Source organism: Fukomys damarensis, unplaced genomic scaffold, assembly GCF_012274545.1.
Source record: "Fukomys damarensis isolate Sample0158 unplaced genomic scaffold, DMR_v1.0_HiC HiC_scaffold_24, whole genome shotgun sequence".
Lineage (NCBI taxonomy): Eukaryota > Metazoa > Chordata > Mammalia > Rodentia > Bathyergidae > Fukomys > Fukomys damarensis.
In genome coordinates this window covers 3,683,789-3,701,436 of record NW_022900936.1, presented here as the reverse complement: position 1 = coordinate 3,701,436, position 17,648 = coordinate 3,683,789, and the positions used below count along the sequence as shown (strand labels likewise).

At 59.8% G+C, this 17,648-nt stretch overlaps 1 protein-coding gene across 1 annotated transcript in view; it reads right to left on the bottom strand.

Annotated features, from left to right (window-relative positions):
• The window catches only part of Abcg1 (ATP binding cassette subfamily G member 1), a 38,785-nt gene that overhangs the window by 5,177 nt on the left and 15,960 nt on the right, over positions 1-17,648 (bottom strand). The window contains exons 2-8 of the mRNA XM_010636476.1: positions 13,467-13,584; positions 11,722-11,854; positions 9,261-9,311; positions 3,143-3,288; positions 1,302-1,425; positions 992-1,106; positions 11-227 (exon numbers count right to left, since the gene is read on the bottom strand). Coding sequence (XP_010634778.1) covers positions 11-227; positions 992-1,106; positions 1,302-1,425; positions 3,143-3,288; positions 9,261-9,311; positions 11,722-11,854; positions 13,467-13,584 — 904 coding nt within the window. The remainder of the gene's footprint in view (positions 1-10; positions 228-991; positions 1,107-1,301; positions 1,426-3,142; positions 3,289-9,260; positions 9,312-11,721; positions 11,855-13,466; positions 13,585-17,648) is intronic.

Genomic DNA, 17,648 nt, shown 5'->3' with positions numbered 1-17,648 from the left:
CCGGCCCAGCGCACAGCCGCCCGGGCCCTGGGTCTGCGTTACCTTTCGGAACCCCTTCAATGCTTTAGCCTGCTTTACCTCTTCAGAGGGCCGGTGCCAGAGGAAGGGGTTCCCCTCGGCCTCGCCCCCCAGCTCTCGCTTGTAGTCAGCGTCACACATGCCTTCCCGCACGGCCCGCACCAGGCGGCTGTTCTGATCGCCGTACTCGCCGGAGGCCACTTCCATGACTGCGGGGACAGAGGCGGCGTCAGCCCAGCTTCCGCCTAGCTGCAAAGCCGCTGGCAGGTTGGGGGCATCTGCCCGTCCTGCCGCAGCCTCAGAGTCTCTCCAGGCCCCATCCCAGCCCTTCTCTCTGGGGAACAAACGGAGCTGCTGGAGCAAGGTCCCAGAGCTTCTAACCGTGCCCTCCTCCTCCCGCCGGCTTCCTGTGACTGGGCAGCATTCCCAGCAAGGGGTGGCGGCGCACACCAGAAATCGCACGTGGGGGGCTGAGGCAGGAGGATCCCAAGTTCCAGCCCAGCCTGGGCAATTTAGAGAGTGAGTGAGAATCTTCTCAAAATTAAAAATTAAACGGGCTGGAGATGCAGCTCAGTGCAAAGGCTCTGGGTTCAGTCCTCAGTCCAGGAAAAACCAAAATCCAAAACAAAACAAAGCAGTCTCCCAGAAACACACCTCAGGAACACAATCTGGAAAGTCACATAGCAGAAAGTAAGGAATTGCGAGAGTGTGAGCCCCGATGCTTTGCAGAATCACAGCAGACTGAGGAATGCTGGTGGCAGGAGACTGGCAGAGGACCCCCACGTGAGTTTCTGGGCGCCCTGACCCCGGGAAGGGTCTTCGAGGGTCTTCTCCTGGCAGTACCCACACCCAGGGATGGCGTCCCCACCAGGACAGAGGATGCGGGGCAGAGGACGAGGCCCTGGGCGAAAGGAAAGCTGGTTCTGAGGCCCCACGGGCAGGGCCCCCGAGAGACTCCCTGGGACTGGCTCACCGAAGTCCGCGGGGTTGTGGTAGGTGGGGCAGTTCAGGCCCAGGTCTCTGAGGTAGGGCACGAGGTTGGAGACCTTCCCCCGGTACACACACTGGCCCTGGCTCAACACGTACAGCTGTGGGGGAGAGGAGCACCCGCTCTGGGACCCTCAGTCTGTCGGTGGAGCAGTGATTCAGCCCACCCACCCAGCAGAAACCGGGGACAACGGAAGTACAAGCGCCAGCTCTAGTTTCCCAGCCCCAGCCTGGCTGGCGTCTGGGCAGGGGCAGGCGGAAGTCTGGGGGGTCTGCAGGGGCAGCGGGCCCAGTACCTGGTCGAAGAGCTCGAAGAGCTTGGCACTGGGCTGGTGGATGGTGCAGACGATGGAGCGGCCACCCTGCGCCAGCCCTTTCATCAGCGACACCACCTGGAAGCAGGACGCGCTGTCCAGGCCGCTGCAAGGCAAGGGTCGTGAGGTGGGCATGGCAGGGACCCCAGCTGCCCACTCGTGGGGACCATGGCAGGGTGAGGTCCCTGCCCAGAGCGGAGCAGCCCGGCATGACATGCGGAGGACCTGGGGGATGCAGGGCCCTGTCTGCCGAGTGGTCTGAGCCAGAGTGAGCGGACCCCAACCCCACCCAGCTGGGGCACGGCAGTGGAGCCCCGAGGCATGCGGCAGGATCTGTGGGTCCTGGGGTCCCTCCCGCCCCTTCCCTTCCGTACACCCCCACTGCCCCTGCATCTGTTCCTCCACTCCGCAGCCACCGGCACAGGGGACCAGGGGACGAGGGGGCCAGGGCTCCTCCAGGGGCAGGCAGCATTCAACAGGGAGGGGACAGGAAGGAGGGAGGTAGGGAGGACTCTGTCTTTTTATTTGCCATACTGGGGACTGAACTCGCAGCCTCTGTACCGAGCTACACCCCTAGGACTTTTTTAGTTTTTATTTTGAGATAATGTCTTACTAAGCTACTAACTTGTTCAAAGTGGACTCAGACTTGCAATCCTCCTGCCTCGGCTTCCCAGAGCCCTAAGATTACAGGTGTGCACCACCACACCCAGCCACCCAGAGGCACTCGTAAGGGTTATGTGCAGTCCCCCCGTAAAATGTCTTTACAAAGCTTCCATGCACCAAGTGCTGGGTGGGGTGAGGGCCACAGAACAGATGCGCCCCTGACCCTGAGGTCCAAAGCCCGCTGTGAGCCTGGCTGGAGCCTGGCTGGGAGGTTGAGGCAGGAGGGTTGCACAGGTGAGCGGTCGGGCAGGAAGAGGACAGCAGAGCCTGAAGAGGCTGAGGAACAAGCAGGGCCAGGCCCACCACTTGAGCCAGTCGGGAGCAAGCCGGCCAGGCTCTCTGCCCGCGATCCTGAGTGTAGCTGGTGTCCCAGGACGGGTGTTGGGCCCAGGGGCACACAGCAGACAGTGTTTACTTAATTTTACAGACTGGCTGCAGGAGGTGGAGGCTGAGTGGGGCTCTCAGAAGTGGAGGCAGTCCTCCCGAAACCAGAGTGCCCTGAACACCAGGGTGCCTGGACATCGCTGTCCCAGAGCGATGCAGAAACGGGAATGAAAGGACATTCTGCGCACACTCTGGGGTGGTCAGGATCAAGACCAAAAATGAGCTCGGAAACACTGCAGCCTCAGGTGCCGCTGGGGACAGAAAGGGTGTGCAGAGTGGGGGTCCATGGCCTCTTCCTCAGTGTGTCCTGAGATACTGGCCTATAGGGCAGCTGTGCCATAGGGACCCTGCCGTCCCAATAGAGGGAACACTGGATGTCTCCCCAGTCCAGGTTCCCATGTTCAAGTGGTGCACGCCTGTCATCCCAGCACTCTGGGAGGCTGAAGCAGGAGGATCCCAAGTTCAAACCCAGCCTTGGCAATGACCGAGCAAGACCCTGTCTCAAAAAAATAAATAAAAATTTAAAAAGGGCTGGGGACAAAGGTTGGTACAAAGGCCCTGAGTTCAATTCCTAGCACTGCCTCCCCTCTAAAATAGAAACCCAGCACATGGCAGGGGCTGAGCACACACGTGTCCTCGGCTCCTCTGCCTGTGACCCTGCAGTGGGAGGAGCAGCTCCTGCACCATCCCCTCTGGGCCGTGTCAGAGGGCAGGGCCGCCTGGAGGACGGAAGCCGACGGGCTCCTCCCTGCACGGGCGGCCCTCGGCCCGCTTACCTGGTGGGCTCATCAAAGAACATGACTGGGGGGTTGTTGACCAGCTCCAGCGCGATGGCCAGGCGCTTCCGCTGGCCGCCAGACAGGCTCCCGGTCCGTGTGTTGGCACAGGACAGCAGGCCCAGGGCCGTCAGGATCTCCTTGACCTGGGACAGCGGCACGGGGGTCCATCAGGGGCCGTCCTCCCAACCGTGCCCGCCCCGGGGCCACTTGTCAGGGCCCGCTGGTGCCCACACACACTGTCCGAGCACAGGCCAGGCCATCCACTGGTGTTCACACACCACCCAGTGGCCAAGAAGCAGGGGGGCCTTGGACCTGTCCCTGGCCAGTGACCTCTGCACTTTTTTTTGGTACCGGGGATTGAACTGGAGACCTGGTGCTTGTGAGGCAGGCACAGCACCACTGAGCTAAATCCTCGGCATTGGACCACACTTTTGAGCCTGGCCAGGTGCTCCTCACAGATGGGCGTCCCCCAAGAGTCTGACCCCTGGGCGGACCAATGGACGCAGCGGATAGACAGTCGTGATTCTTATTACTCTTCTCTTCCTGTGTCCTCCTTTCATTCTTTCTTCTTTTGCAGCACTGGAGATTGAACCCAGGGTCTTTTCACTGAACCAAAGCCCCAGCCCTTTTTACTTTGACATAGGGTCTTGCTAAGTTGTCCAGACCAGCTTTGAACTTGCAGTCCTCCTGCCTCAGCCTCCCAGAGTGCTGACATGGCAAGCATATGCCTGCACATCCGGTCCCCATCAGGATTTGGACTGATACAGACAGTACCACCGTGTGGACCCTCCGCCGGCCAGGATGGCACGTTGTGGAGACATAGTTGGTGTGGGGCTGGTGGGTCCCTGACTTCTCCGAAGTGGGCCTGAGGAGGTGGAGGCTGGGTCGGCCTCGCTTCCCCACCAGGGCCCTCCCTGCGGACAGAGCCTCCCTCAAGGCTGTCTCCAGAATCCACCAGCCTTGTCCCCGCCCCTGGGGGCTGCGGCCAGCGGACCCCGGGCCAGCGACTTCTCCGGGTAGATGAGATCATGGAAGGAAGAGGGGCTCACTGTGTGAAAATTTCCACTCTGAACTTGTGCGTTATTTGAGCAGGGTCAGTACCAAGCACAGCCTGGGGGACAGAAAGAACCAGAGCACTGGAGCCGCACAAGACGAAGGTGGGGGCAGTTTGGGGTCAGAGACCTGGGTTCGAAACCTGCTGCAGCCCCTTCAAGCCAGCACCACCACTTTCTCCTCAAACACCCTGCCTCCTGGGAGGCCACCCCAGAAAGCACTCCAGGGTAGCTTTGGGCGGGCGGGGCTCTCTCTGTGGCGCTTTCTCTCTGTACATGGTTTCCCATCTTGATGCTTCGGGTCTTCCTGGACCCCTGGCCGAGGCGGCATTAGGACTCTACAGTCCCAGCTCACTTTAGCACATTCGCACACACAGTGCACCCGACCCACCCACTCCTGCTGCAGGACCCCAGAGACGAGACCACTGTGGATCCCTGAACTGCAGCCGTCCGCCCTTCCTCCACACCTGCAAGACCTGCTTGGACCCAGGAAGGATAAACACCGAGCTTGTTTACATAAATCTCCCTAAAGAAACAGCTCCAGGGCCACCTAACTCGGGCCATCCTGGGCCCCTGCAGTTCAGGCCTGGCAGGATTTCCCTCCTGGGGACGTTGCCAGGCGAGGGCTCCCGGGGCTCAGGCACCTCTTCAGGGGAACAGCACCGCCTCCCCGGGACTGCTCAGCGCCCTCTCCTTCAAGCTTCCAGGAGGGATAAGGGCCCCAGGGTACTCACGGGGGTGGGGGGACAGGATACTGCTGCACCCTGGGGACACCTTGCAGGCAGGTCCTGGGGGGGAGCGTCATCCTCACCCAGGGTCCTGTGCGGGGTGGCGCACCCCTGTCCCCAGGGCTTCCCAGCTCTGCAACTTCTCCCATGCTCACAGGGCACGTGTGGAGCCCCACTCTCGTAAATGCCACGTGATCGGCCTCAAGTCCCGAGTGACAGGCAGCAGCTCAGGATGCAGGGGAATCCAGGGGCCCTGGGAGCCAGGTCAGGAGGGGCTCGCCAGGGTGCTCAGCTCTGCCTCCCGGCGATCCTCTCTTCTCACACACGAGGCCACAGTTTGGGTGAGGAGGGCCAGGCCTCCTCACACGGGGATCACTGGCCGTTTCCGCTGCTTCCGTGGACTCTGTGCCAGCCACTTCACCCCAAAGCAGTTGTAGGGGCTGCAGCTGGACTGTCCTGATGCCACAGAGGCTGGAGATGGGCAGCCAGATATGAGGTGTCCCTGGGGCCACCACAACTCACTGGCCGCCTGGTAGCAGCCACTTCCGGCTCTCCAAAAGGAAAGAGCTTCACCTTGAGGGGCCAGGGCCTGCGATGAGGGCTTCCTCGCCCAGGGGGTGGAAGAGGCGGAGCTGACCCCAGGCAAGACCAGGCAGGGCACGCTCACCCCAGCAAGGCCCGGCCCGATGGTCAGGCCACTGCGGGCTCCTGGGCAGACTGCGTCCTCGTGCCCAGCGCCAAGGCCGTCATTTGAGTCCACTGCACTGGTCAGCGCAGGCTGCTGAGACAAAGAGCCCTGAGGTCCTGACACCGCGGACCGGACTGGGGAGGGGCTGAGATCAAAGCGCTCAGGACTGGTCCTTCCTGTCACCTCTCCCAGGCTGGCGGACGGGGTCTTCCCCCCGGTGTGCACGCCCTGACCTCCCTTCCGCATGACAACAACGGCCGTGTTGAGGTGGACTGACCATAGCACAGCACTTCTCCCAAATCACCCCGGAAGGGCCCCAGCTCCACAGACTGGGGAGTCCAAGCTGCCTGTATCTTTGAGGGGGGTCTCAGTCCATAGCCCCGCTGTCCTCACTCTCGGGCGTGGTGACGGGCAATGTGGGGCAGCGTGAGCCTTTGTGTCCAGGTTCAGGAGAGAGCAGGGTCTGCACAGGGCTCTGCACGCTCAGTTGCACAGTCGTCCCCAGCCTGGTCCCTCTGCCCTGGGCAGGGGACAGACACACAGGTGGCACCCACACTCCACCTCCTCTGCTCCGGGTGAGAGCAATCCCGCAGTCTCAGAACAAGAGAGTTCCATGCGAAACCTCTCCTGCAGTAGCAAGAGCTTGGAAGTGAGTTTCTGGCACCGGTCTGTGCAACCCTGTCCCCCGCTGAGCCCCCCAGAGGCCGCAGGCGCAGAGAGGAAGGAGCAGCAAGGAGCCCCAGCGATGCCAGTGTTCTCTTCCGTACAAACGTGGCTTAAATCTGCTTACTATTAATTCTTCTTTGCGACGGGGAAGGGAAAATGGCACAAAGAGCAGAGAGCTGAATGTGTTCTCCACGGGTGTCACTGCGCCCTGCTGAATACCGCACCTGACACCAGGCCCTGTCCACCACAGGAGGGGCCCTGCCCCTTGGCAGCTGGGCCAGGGCCCTGAGAGGACATCCGAAGGCAAGGCAGAATTGCAACGGACTCATCTGATAGTGAAAACGCCACCAGTGCAGCAGGAGACTGCAGAGGAGGCCGGGACCAGGTGTAAGCACTTGTCACCCCAACTGTGACTTTCTGGGGCTCCTGCTGGGCCTGCTGTTGCACCCTCCCAGCTCCCTGGGAACTTGAGGAACCAGGAAAAGTGATAAATGGAATGAGAACATCTCCGTCACGCTGGAGACCTGTTTATTTTCTTTTTAAAAGGCTGGTTAATAACACCCAAGAACCAGAGTTTTTCTTGCCAGCGTGTGTGGGTGGGGGCTGGTTATTTTTAAACCAATGACTACTCATCTTCATTGTTAGTGTTGTAGCAAAAAAATGATTGAATCTAAAGTGTGCATGGTGTGATCTAAAAGTATGACAAAGGTTCAAATTTTTAAAAATATTCTTACAGTGAAAGACACATTGCCATGAATACCCCTCACTGTGCACACCCTCCTCACTGCGCGCACCCTCCTCACTGCGCTCCCTCCTCACTGCGCACCCTCCTCACTGCGCACCCTCCTCACTGCGCACACCCTCCTCACTGCACACCCTCCTCACCGCGCGCACCCTCCTCACCGCGCACACCCTCCTCACTGCGCACCCTCCTCACCGCGCACACCCTCCTCACCGCGCACACCCTCCTCACTGCGCACCCTCCTCACTGTGCACACCCTCCTCACTGTGCACACCCTCCTCACTGTGCACACCCTCCTCACTGTGCACACCCTCCTCACTGTGCACACCCTCCTCACTGTGCACACCCTCCTCACTGTGCACACCCTCCTCACTGTGCACACCCTCCTCACTGTGCACACCCTCCTCACTGTGCACACCCTCCTCACTGTGCACACCCTCCTCACTGTGCACACCCTCCTCACTGTGCACACCCTCCTCACTGTGCACACCCTCCTCACTGTGCACACCCTCCTCACTGTGCACACCCTCCTCACTGTGCACACCCTCCTCACTGTGCACACCCTCCTCACTGTGCACACCCTCCTCACTGTGCACACCCTCCTCACTGTGCACACCCTCCTCACTGTGCACACCCTCCTCACTGTGCACACCCTCCTCACTGTGCACACCCTCCTCACTGTGCACACCCTCCTCACTGTGCACACCCTCCTCACTGTGCACACCCTCCTCACTGTGCACACCCTCCTCACTGTGCACACCCTCCTCACTGTGCACACCCTCCTCACTGTGCACACCCTCCTCACTGTGCACACCCTCCTCACTGTGCACACCCTCCTCACTGTGCACACCCTCCTCACTGTGCACACCCTCCTCACTGTGCACACCCTCCTCACTGTGCACACCCTCCTCACTGTGCACACCCTCCTCACTGTGCACACCCTCCTCACTGTGCACACCCTCCTCACTGTGCACACCCTCCTCACTGTGCACACCCTCCTCACTGTGCACACCCTCCTCACTGTGCACACCCTCCTCACTGTGCACACCCTCCTCACTGTGCACACCCTCCTCACTGTGCACACCCTCCTCACTGTGCACACCCTCCTCACTGTGCACACCCTCCTCACTGTGCACACCCTCCTCACTGTGCACACCCTCCTCACTGTGCACACCCTCCTCACTGTGCACACCCTCCTCACTGTGCACACCCTCCTCACTGTGCACACCCTCCTCACTGTGCACACCCTCCTCACTGTGCACACCCTCCTCACTGCGCACCCTCTTCACTGCGCTCCCTCCTCACTGCGCACCCTCCTCACTGCGCGCACCCTCCTCACTGCGCGCACCCTCCTCACTGCGCACACCCTCCTCACTGTGCACCCTCCTCACTGTGCACACCCTCCTCACTGTGCACACCCTCCTCACTGCGCACCCTCTTCACTGCGCACCCTCTTCACTGCGCACCCTCCTTACTGCACATCCTCACTGCGCACACCCTCCTCGCTGCACACCCTCCTCACTGTGCACACCCTCCTCACTGCACACCCTCACTCTGCACACCCTCCTCCCATCGTCCTGGCCACTTCTGCAGCAGCTCTGGAGCCCTCTTTCCTGTCTTTATAGCTGTGCTGTCCTGGCTGCCTTGATGTCCTGAATGGATTCGAAATATTTACCATTCTTGGTCAGTTTGACTTCGAGCAAGAGCCAGAAGCCACACAGGGCCAGATCTGGTGACTACGGTGGACGAGGACATAGCACAGTGTCTTCAAGAGCTGCCTTTCTGTTGGGTGGTGCTCGGCAGCAGTCACTGCCTTTTTTATCACCCTCATAAAGACCCTCAGGAAAGAGGACCCCAGAGCTGCTGCAGAAAGTGCAAAATGAAGGCATGAGTGTACTGGAAGCAAGGGAGAGGACTCTGAGGGGCATTCATGGCGATGCATCTTTTACCGTGATGCATTTTTAAATTTAAACATTCACCATGTATTTTGGTTGCACCTTGCGCTAAGCACTGAAGGGGCGGTACACGTGTCCCTGCCCTAGGTGGGCGTCACAGGCCACCTGGGCAGGGAGGCTGTGGTCTGAGAGTCAGAGCCTGGGACTATGCAACCCATGCACTCACAGAGACAACCCTGCTCCGCACACAAAAGGAGAGGCAAGAACAGTTTGGCAAATGAAGGCCAGTCCTGAAAGCCACCGTGCTCCCCCCAGACACCTGTGGCCCAGAGCAACACACTCACCATCTCCCTTCTTCCTTCATCCTTCTCCTGCAGCTTCAGGTGCGCGGACACCTGTGGGGACAGGTACAACGACGGGACAGCTGTCAGGCATGAGCCTCACAAGGCCAGGAACCTGACGGCTCCCAGACCCCACAGGCCTCACTCCCGTGGCTCAGTGGAGGCAGTGTTGGCTGCAGAGAGCAGTGTGGGTCCCACCCTGCTGCTGGTGTCTTGGGTGAATGCTATGCCGCACCACAAGAATCAGAGGTGGGCCACGAAGAAGAGGGACCCCAGGCAGCCTGGCCTTGAGCACGCACCCAGCTGGGACAGCAGTGTGTATTTAGGAACCGCACACTGCAGCTGGTAACTGTCCACAGCTGGGACGTGCGGCACCCAAGAAGTTCTCTTGTTCTGCTTCCTTTGCTGAGATGCTCTTTATTGGGACAGCCCTGGGAGAGCTCACTCAGTAAAACTCAGCAGGACTCTGCACACCTGTCTGGGTCCTGCTCTCCCAGCACCCACGGCCTGGGGCTCACTGGGTGCCTCAGTTTCTTCCTTGCCTGCCTCATGGACAAGAGACACAGCTGAGAGGGTCCAAAGGGAGGCAGGGAGGCAGGGCAGGGGAGAAGAGGCCACAGGCCCCAGAGTGGGACGGGTCAGACTTGGCACCTGTGCAGGGCAGCTGTCTGTCGTGTGAAGCTGAGTGTCACTTCGGTCTGCCTGGTGGCTGTGAAGGGCAGGAGCAGTGCGTTAAACTGCACGGCCGTGTCTGACGTGTGGCCGGTGGCCAGTGTCATCGCTACCTGGGAGGCGGGACCTTCTATGGGAAATGGTGTAACAGGCTCAAGTTAGAAGCATTTCTCAAGGGCATCGTGGAGTCCCCCAGCTCAGAATCTAGTTGAATTTGATTCTGGAAACAAATTTCACAGTACCGCCTGGGGACAAAACTGGACAAGGGCAGAGGCATCACCAGCTGCGTCTGCCAAGGAAAGCAGCGGCTGAGCTGGAAAGTCAAAGTGATAACTGTGAGCAGGGACCACCCGGTCCCTCCCAGCCTCACTGAGAGTGAACTTGGGTCACCCAGGATGCAGATGTGATTCAGGGACCAGCACGTGGTGCATGAAGACAGTGTTTACTAAACACACAGAGCAGCAAGCACTGGGGAGGAGGAAGTCCCGGCACGGGAGACTTGTCCTGGTGTATGTGCACACCTCCCAGTTCCCTGTGCCACCAGAATGCTCTCGGGGCTCCATGATGCCCTGTTTGGGTGGAGCGGTGTGCTCTGACCTACAGAACACACAGTACTGGGATGATGGACGAGCCCTCTCTTTCTGCTCTGCACAGCACAGGTGAGAGAGCCGATCATGTATCTGAAATCACAACTTGCTTCTCTCTGCTGAGCCAGGACTCCCCGGAAATCACATGAAATGCTCCCGGCTGGTGCTTTCTGACATCTTGGGGAGGAGGCTTCACCCAGCCCAAGTCAGGAACACAGGGCAGTGCCTCTCTGGGCGGGGACATCACTGCACACACCCATCTGCTACTCTGAGAGCAACCCAGGCTCCTCATCCCCTGTGCTGCCTGGAGAGACATCACCTTGCTAGGAAGAGCAGAGAGCCACACTCTAAGTAAGCCTGGATAAGCAGCCAGAGTGCGGGGCCGATCTGAGCAGCGGGTATTCTGGCAGCTTCTACTACTCACAGTACAGCACCAGTGTGGGCTCAGCAGCCATGGGTCGGGCCCTGGGAGCCCCTGTCCAGGCAGTGGGGTCCTGGGCGGCTCAGAATGTAGCCAGGCACTCTGGAAATGCGCTGTCAGCGGCCTCCTGGACACTTCTGCGGCCCCAAAGCTAAGGGTGTAACCTCCTTCAATACCAGATTTACCCATGGAGGACCCAAGTGAAGACTCTATAGGAAGACTTATGAGCTGTGGGAAAAAGGGCGGAGCTGTCACAAGGACATGTGCACGTTGTGCGTGTGGGATCCCCTCCACTTCCTGCACATCCCATGCCCTGTTCTGGCCCACCCTGCACCACCTGGCTCCCTCCCGTACGTTGCCATTCACAGCCTAAGACCTTGGGCTCGGGCCGTGGTTCCTGCAGGCTCCGTCTCGTGCCCGCTCTGTGAGATCACACAGCTGGAGACTGCATGGAGCTCTGCGCACACAACACGCGGACCCGGAAGGGGCTCAGCCATCACTGGCTGCATGCCCACACCTGGCAGGCAGGTGAGTCAGAGGATGAGATCTCAGGGCTGGGGCACCAGGGAGGCTGGGACTTGAGCTCCCTGACAGCGGATGGATGGAAAGTCCCTCCACTGGGGGAGGAGGACTGGTTGCTAAGGAGATGATCACCTCCGTCAGGGATCAGTGATCTCAGAAACGTGACCGTGACTGACAAACAAGGTGCATTCAGCGCACAGCACAGGGGTTTTTGTCTGTGTAGCTGCCTGCACTGCAGGGAGTGCAGGGCGGCGGGACTCACCATCATGGCCTCCTGCACGGTGAGGTGGGGTAGCAGCATATCGTCCTGCATGATATAGCAGGACACCTTCCGGAAGCAGCGCAGGTCCCGGGGCAGCCCGTTGATGAGGACCGTGCCTTTCATGCCGCTCTCCCTGCGGGGTGGGGACAGGGAAGGCTGTCAGCCCTGCCCCTCCTGCTCCTCGCCGCCCGGCTGGGAGAGAGGACCTGAGAAGTGGCCTTCCAGGGACTGTGGGCACCAGGGACAGGAGACCCAGACAGGAAAGGACCGCGCTGCATGACAGGAAGCGGCTGTACTTTCTTCACCTGCTCAACACCGACACAGGGAAGCTGCCAGATGCTGCCTGGCCTGGTGGGGTCTCTGTAAGGCTGGAAACTGCTACCTCTCCCTCCTTTGTGTGTGTGTGTGTGTGTGTGTGTGTGTGTGTGTGTGTGTGTGCATGCGCACTACCGGAGACTGAACCCAAGCCCGTCACACTGAGCTACATCCCAGCCCTTTTCTATTTTCGATTGGGAGACAGGGTCTAGGTTGCTAAGTCACCAGCGCTGGGAAGGAACTGCAATCCCCCTGGCTCAGCCTCCCTGAGAGCTGGGATCACAGGTGTGCACCATCCCGCCTGGCTCGCAGATAGATGCTTTTGATAATTTATCAATTAAGTGGGGAAAGGTTAGTACCGTAGCTGATGATACAATAGAGCAGCAGTAACCACACAGGCGCTGCTCTAAAGTTGTCTGCGTCTACAGCCTCCCATTTTGGGCCATTATGAGGTAAAATGAGAGCCACTCCGTAGCACAGAGGTGGACCTGGGAACCCAGGACCTGGTAGACAGCGTGGACAGGCTGCATGAGGGACAACTCTCGTCCTTAGTGGGACACAGCAGGACAGCACGAGAGCTCACCACACTGCTCAGACAGACGAGCAGCTAAAAAGTCAGGAGCTATGTATGCTGGAATTTTCCGTGCAGTATTGTTGGGCTCTGGCTGACTGGTTCTGTGAAACTGCAGGGAGCAAAACTGTGGGTGAGGGGCATTCTTAAGGCTACTGTAGGCTACCGTTAGCAAGAAGTGAGAAGAACTGACAACTGGCTTTAGTTGGGAGCAGCGGAATTGGGCTGTAATCCTAGCTCTCTGGGAAGCTGAGGCAGGAGGCTCGAAGGTTGAGACCAGCCTGGGCAACTGAGCAAGTGCTGTCTCAAAACTTTTTTTCTTAAAGGGCTGAGGATGCAGCTCATTATGAAGACCCTGGGTTCAATCCCCAGTATTGAGGGGGGAAAAACATTCTTTACACACTTCTAAAGGTTCAGATTCATAACAATTCACAAGCAAATCCCATGACGGCCTATGATCACTAGCTTGGTTTTTTTCTCACTGTTGTTTGTTATTCTGTTTGTCACTATGCATCCCAGGCTGGCCTTGAACTCATGGTGATCCTCCTGCCTCAGCCTCCCCGAGTGCATGTACTACCATGCCTGCTATAAGGTTCTGCACCACTAAAGAAACCACAGTCCAGTCCAGATGAGCGCTCCCTCTGTCCCTTCTAAAAAAGCCTTGTCTTATTTCCCAGCACTATCCACCTTTCCTCTCCCAAACTTCACCTTCCTACTTCTGGTGCCAGCAGGGCCGGCCCAGCGCTGAGCTCCTCAGGGCCACCGCCTTGCCCACTTGCAGCCCTGCAGCACCACCGCCTTCCCTGGCATCCCTGGAGGCTCCAGCAGGCTCTGTCCCCGCGCGGGGCTGTGTCCTCACCTGTATCCGGCCAGAATGTTCATGAGCGTGGACTTCCCGGCTCCTGAGGGGCCCATGATGGCCACCAGCTCCCCGCTGCTAAACTTCCCTGAGATCCCTTTCAGGAGGGTCTTGTATCCTGCGAAAGGCAGACATGTCCACTTGGGAGCTGTCGCAGGACCTGTCCTTGGTGTCCCTGCTGCTCCCTGGCAGTGCCACGGTGGACCCGCTGCCCCTGGTGTCCCTGTCCGGGTCTCCGCAGCACGGCTGGATGGGGGCGTGACAGCAGCAGCCGCAGACATACTTCCATGTGGGATGAGGTCCCACCCTGGACCCGCTGTCCCCAGGGCAGCACACACTGGCCTGTATTAATTAGAACACCCCTGGCACTTTACTGGCCAATTATTTATTTATACTTTATACACTCATGTAAATTATTCATATAGAATTTACTTATAAATAACTGCTCATAATTAAATAATCAATACATCATTAATTCCTTCATTAATAATGAAAGGAGTCACCAATCTCATCCGATGGCTTTGGGATTCCACCAAGTCTCTTGTGTGACACTTCCAGTCCGAAGCCACACTCACGTATTTCCCAGGGACGGTAGAAACGTGCTAGGAAAGGTCAGACAGAAGCAACGGGATCCTGAACTCCAGCCCGGGAGTGTCGGCCAGCCACCGGGGAGCCGGAGTGCGTCATGGTATGGCGGCCTGACACAAGGACGCGCGGTACTTGCCCATCTCTGGCTTCAGACCCTCCCGGCCTGGGCACCCAAGCCAGCAGTCCAGGGTTTCTCCCTGACCCTCACCGATGGGACACGAGCATCCCAGTCGGTCTCCAGCTCCACTGACCTCTGGCAGGGAGTCCCTGCGGCCCTGAGGCAGCCAGGCAGACAGACGAGGAGGTCAGGGAGCTAGGGGCCTGTGGCTGGTTCGCTGAGCAGAGCAGGGTGACGGCTGCCTCAGGGATCGGGGATCAGGGATCAGGGATCATCGCTTCCACGGGAAAAGGGCCCAGGGCCTGAGGGCTGGGTGGAGGGGCAGCTCGGAGCAGCACACAGGCCTGGCTCCAACGTCCAGGCGCTCAGAGGCAGCATCCAGGCCAGGGCTGGGGAAGTAGCCCCGGGGGCCGTGTGTGTCACCCATGAGCCCTCAGCCCCAGCACCCACTCATCACTCCGCCTGTTCCGGGGGTACAAAAGCATCCGGGATGTCCAGGCGGCGCCCAAGGCTACAGGCAGGACCCTAGGAGTGTCCCTGGGACACAGGAAGTGGGACACCCACCCCGCCTCCCTGGCTCCTCTTTCTCTCCCTTCTCCTCGATCCTCTGCTTTCTGCTCCCTCTCTTCCTCCATCTTCTCTGTCTCTCCACCTCAGTTCTTACCTCCGTCTGTCCCCCTCTCTGGGAAGCAGGAAGCTCACCCTTCTCCCCGGTACCCGCTGCGGGGTGAGCACAGAGCACACTGCTGACCGGATGTTCCCACCCCACCGTGTAGGGGCAGCCGGTATAACGCACTTGGCACCGGCGAGGACAAAAGCCTCTGTTATGTCTTCAGGAGGCGTCACCTTTGGACTGGTCTGGTGGCATCCCGAGAGCTGTCCAGGTCACGAGAAAGGAGACAGCGTCCGGGCAAGACAGCTTCTCCTAGGGCCCCCAGAGGCCTGGACGTGACCAGGGCTGACCGCCACCACAGGTCCTGGGAGCCTGGAACCCTGGCATGCGAGGGACCAAGCACCTGTCCAGAGGGCGAATGGGCGGCGGGTGCCTCTCTCCCCAAGGGAGCGTGGTGACATCATGTCCTGGGCATCGCTCTCTTTCCTCCCTCGAGCAGGGCGGATGCCCAGGGGTGCCCGCCAGCGTGCGCCAGACAGCAGGAAGGCCCAGGAGCCCTGCAGCTGCAGCTTCTGGCATCGCCTGAGGTCCAGCCACACGGGGTGGCTCCGTGCCTTCAGAGCCGCTGGTGTCCCCGGGTCTCACGCTGTGTGCACCTGAACCCGTCCCCGGTAGATGGCACCTGTCCCCAGTCAACTGCAAACGGCGCCGATCAAAACGAGCTGGTTTCGGGGCAGTGACTTTGTCAAGCAAACGTTACCCAGGCATGGCGCCCGTGCAGCCGGATGAGTCCCCGTCCTGGCCCAGCCTGGCGCCTCCCCAGCCCTCAGGGTAGCTGGGAGGAAGCCGGGCAGAAGCCCAGGGCTACCGCCTGCATGTGGAGGAGAGGAGGAGGACAGGAGGGACAGTCTCCTCCCTGGACATCAGGACCACATCCCACCACCATGGAAAGACCGAGGCCCTTGCTCTGTGGACCAGAAACTGCTCCCCGCCAGCCTGCGAGCCTGTCTGCCATCCCCGACTCCAGGACCGCTGTCACCAGGCAGCGGCTCTGGGAGGAGCTGGTTTCCAGGCCACATTTCAGGATGGCATGGACTGGTGGAGGCACCAACTTTCTGCTTCCTACCACGGACAGGGCCACGGGAGGGAAATGAGAGTTCAGGGGATGCCGAGAAAGTACTGGGTTAGCACACAAGGGCTCAGAGAGGCTGAACGATGGCCTGAGGCCACACAGCATGATTTCCTCCACCTCAGCTGACCCATAGCAGCTCAACAGCTTAACCCGGGACTGTGCACCTGGTCTGCTACCGCTGGACCACTGAACAGGATGGGAAGAATCCCCACTCCCTGCCCCAGAAAGTAGAAATCCCCCAGTCTCCAGGGCCAGGTGGGCCCTGGGAGTGGGCAGGGCCTTTCCAACACCAGTGTTTTGAAAGCCAAGGCCAAAAAACCCCTTTGTCCATCAGAAAGCACATCCACCTTCCAGATAATTATTCCTCTCTTTATGGCCTTCCCCCCATAAAACTTTCTAGATTAAAGAAAAAGAACGCTCAGCCTGGAGTGGAGGTGCACTTGTCAGCCCAGAACTCTGGGAGGCTGAGGCAGGAACACTGCAAGTAGCTCAGCGTGAAGGCCCTGGGTTCAGTTCCAGTACTGCAGACAGACAACCTCTGGCCAGAGTGTTCTTCCGCCTCTTGGAAGAGGTCAAGCCCTGCTGGTGTGGAGCCGCTCAAGACAGAGACCCCTCCTGCCAGCTGCCACCACGGCCGCCCAGCAACAAAGGGAGCAGCCGGCATGGGGGAGATCGGGGGCTGTGGGCTGGGGCCCTTGGGAGCCTCAGGCCCCCAATCCCGGCTCCCTGTGGAGTTGACAAGGTCCAGGCAGGGACACAGGGTGGAGCAGCCGCAGGGCCAGTCCCCAGCGGCACAGAGCCTCACTGTCTCCCACGCTGAGCTGGGCGGATCCTGGGGACGTGGGCGGCGGGAGAACGGGCCTTGTGCTGTGACTGTGTCAACAGCAGATGCCACAGGGATCGCTCAGTGACTGTGGACTCCATGGGAGTTCACAACCACAAACACAGTCTCGGACAAACAGAATGAGTCCTCCTGAGGCCCCACCAAGAGTCTCGACCTTGCTTCCTTCACCCTCCAGCCACTGGCTGCACAGGTGGCCGGGCTAGGCGGGAGGCCTCTCCTCCAGGCCTGGAGGTGGTGCAGTGGCCCTGGCATAGGTGAGGACCACACACCAGGGGCTCCTGCAGACAGAGCGGCATCACCTCTCTCTCTCCTTGCAAACAGCATGGTTCAAGTATAGCCCTGAGCTTTTGAACACTGCCTCAGCTGCCACAGACCAAGGCACAATAATCCAGCAGGAGCCCTGGTCCCCAGGCCCAGGGCCTCAGAGCGGGATCTGGCAGCACCGGGGCCACCTGGGAACACGGCCCTCCCAGGTCTCCTCTGCTGGGACAGACACTGCCAAGGCCAATGGAACCCGGGTGAAGACAGATGCACCTTTCCTGGTAGAGTGGCGGGGACAGGTATGGGGCCAGGGGGCTGAGGCAGGCCCTGGGGAAGTGGGTTTAAACCGCCACCTTCACTTCTGCTCCCAGCACAGGAAATGTGCCCGCTGACAAGGCTGCTGGGGTGCTGCCCTCTGCCCCTCACCCAACTTCCCACAGTGCTCTCCGCAAGGGAAGGAAGCCACTGCCGTGGCCACAGCCTCCAGAGCCGCCTGCAGCAGGCACCTGTCACGGGAAGTCTTGGGGGAGCCGGGAAGCAGACCTGAGTCCCTCCTCTAGAGAGGGACGGTTAGATGTGGGGGTGGGGGGGGAGGAATGGCAGGAGAGGGGGAGAGGGGGGGGGGG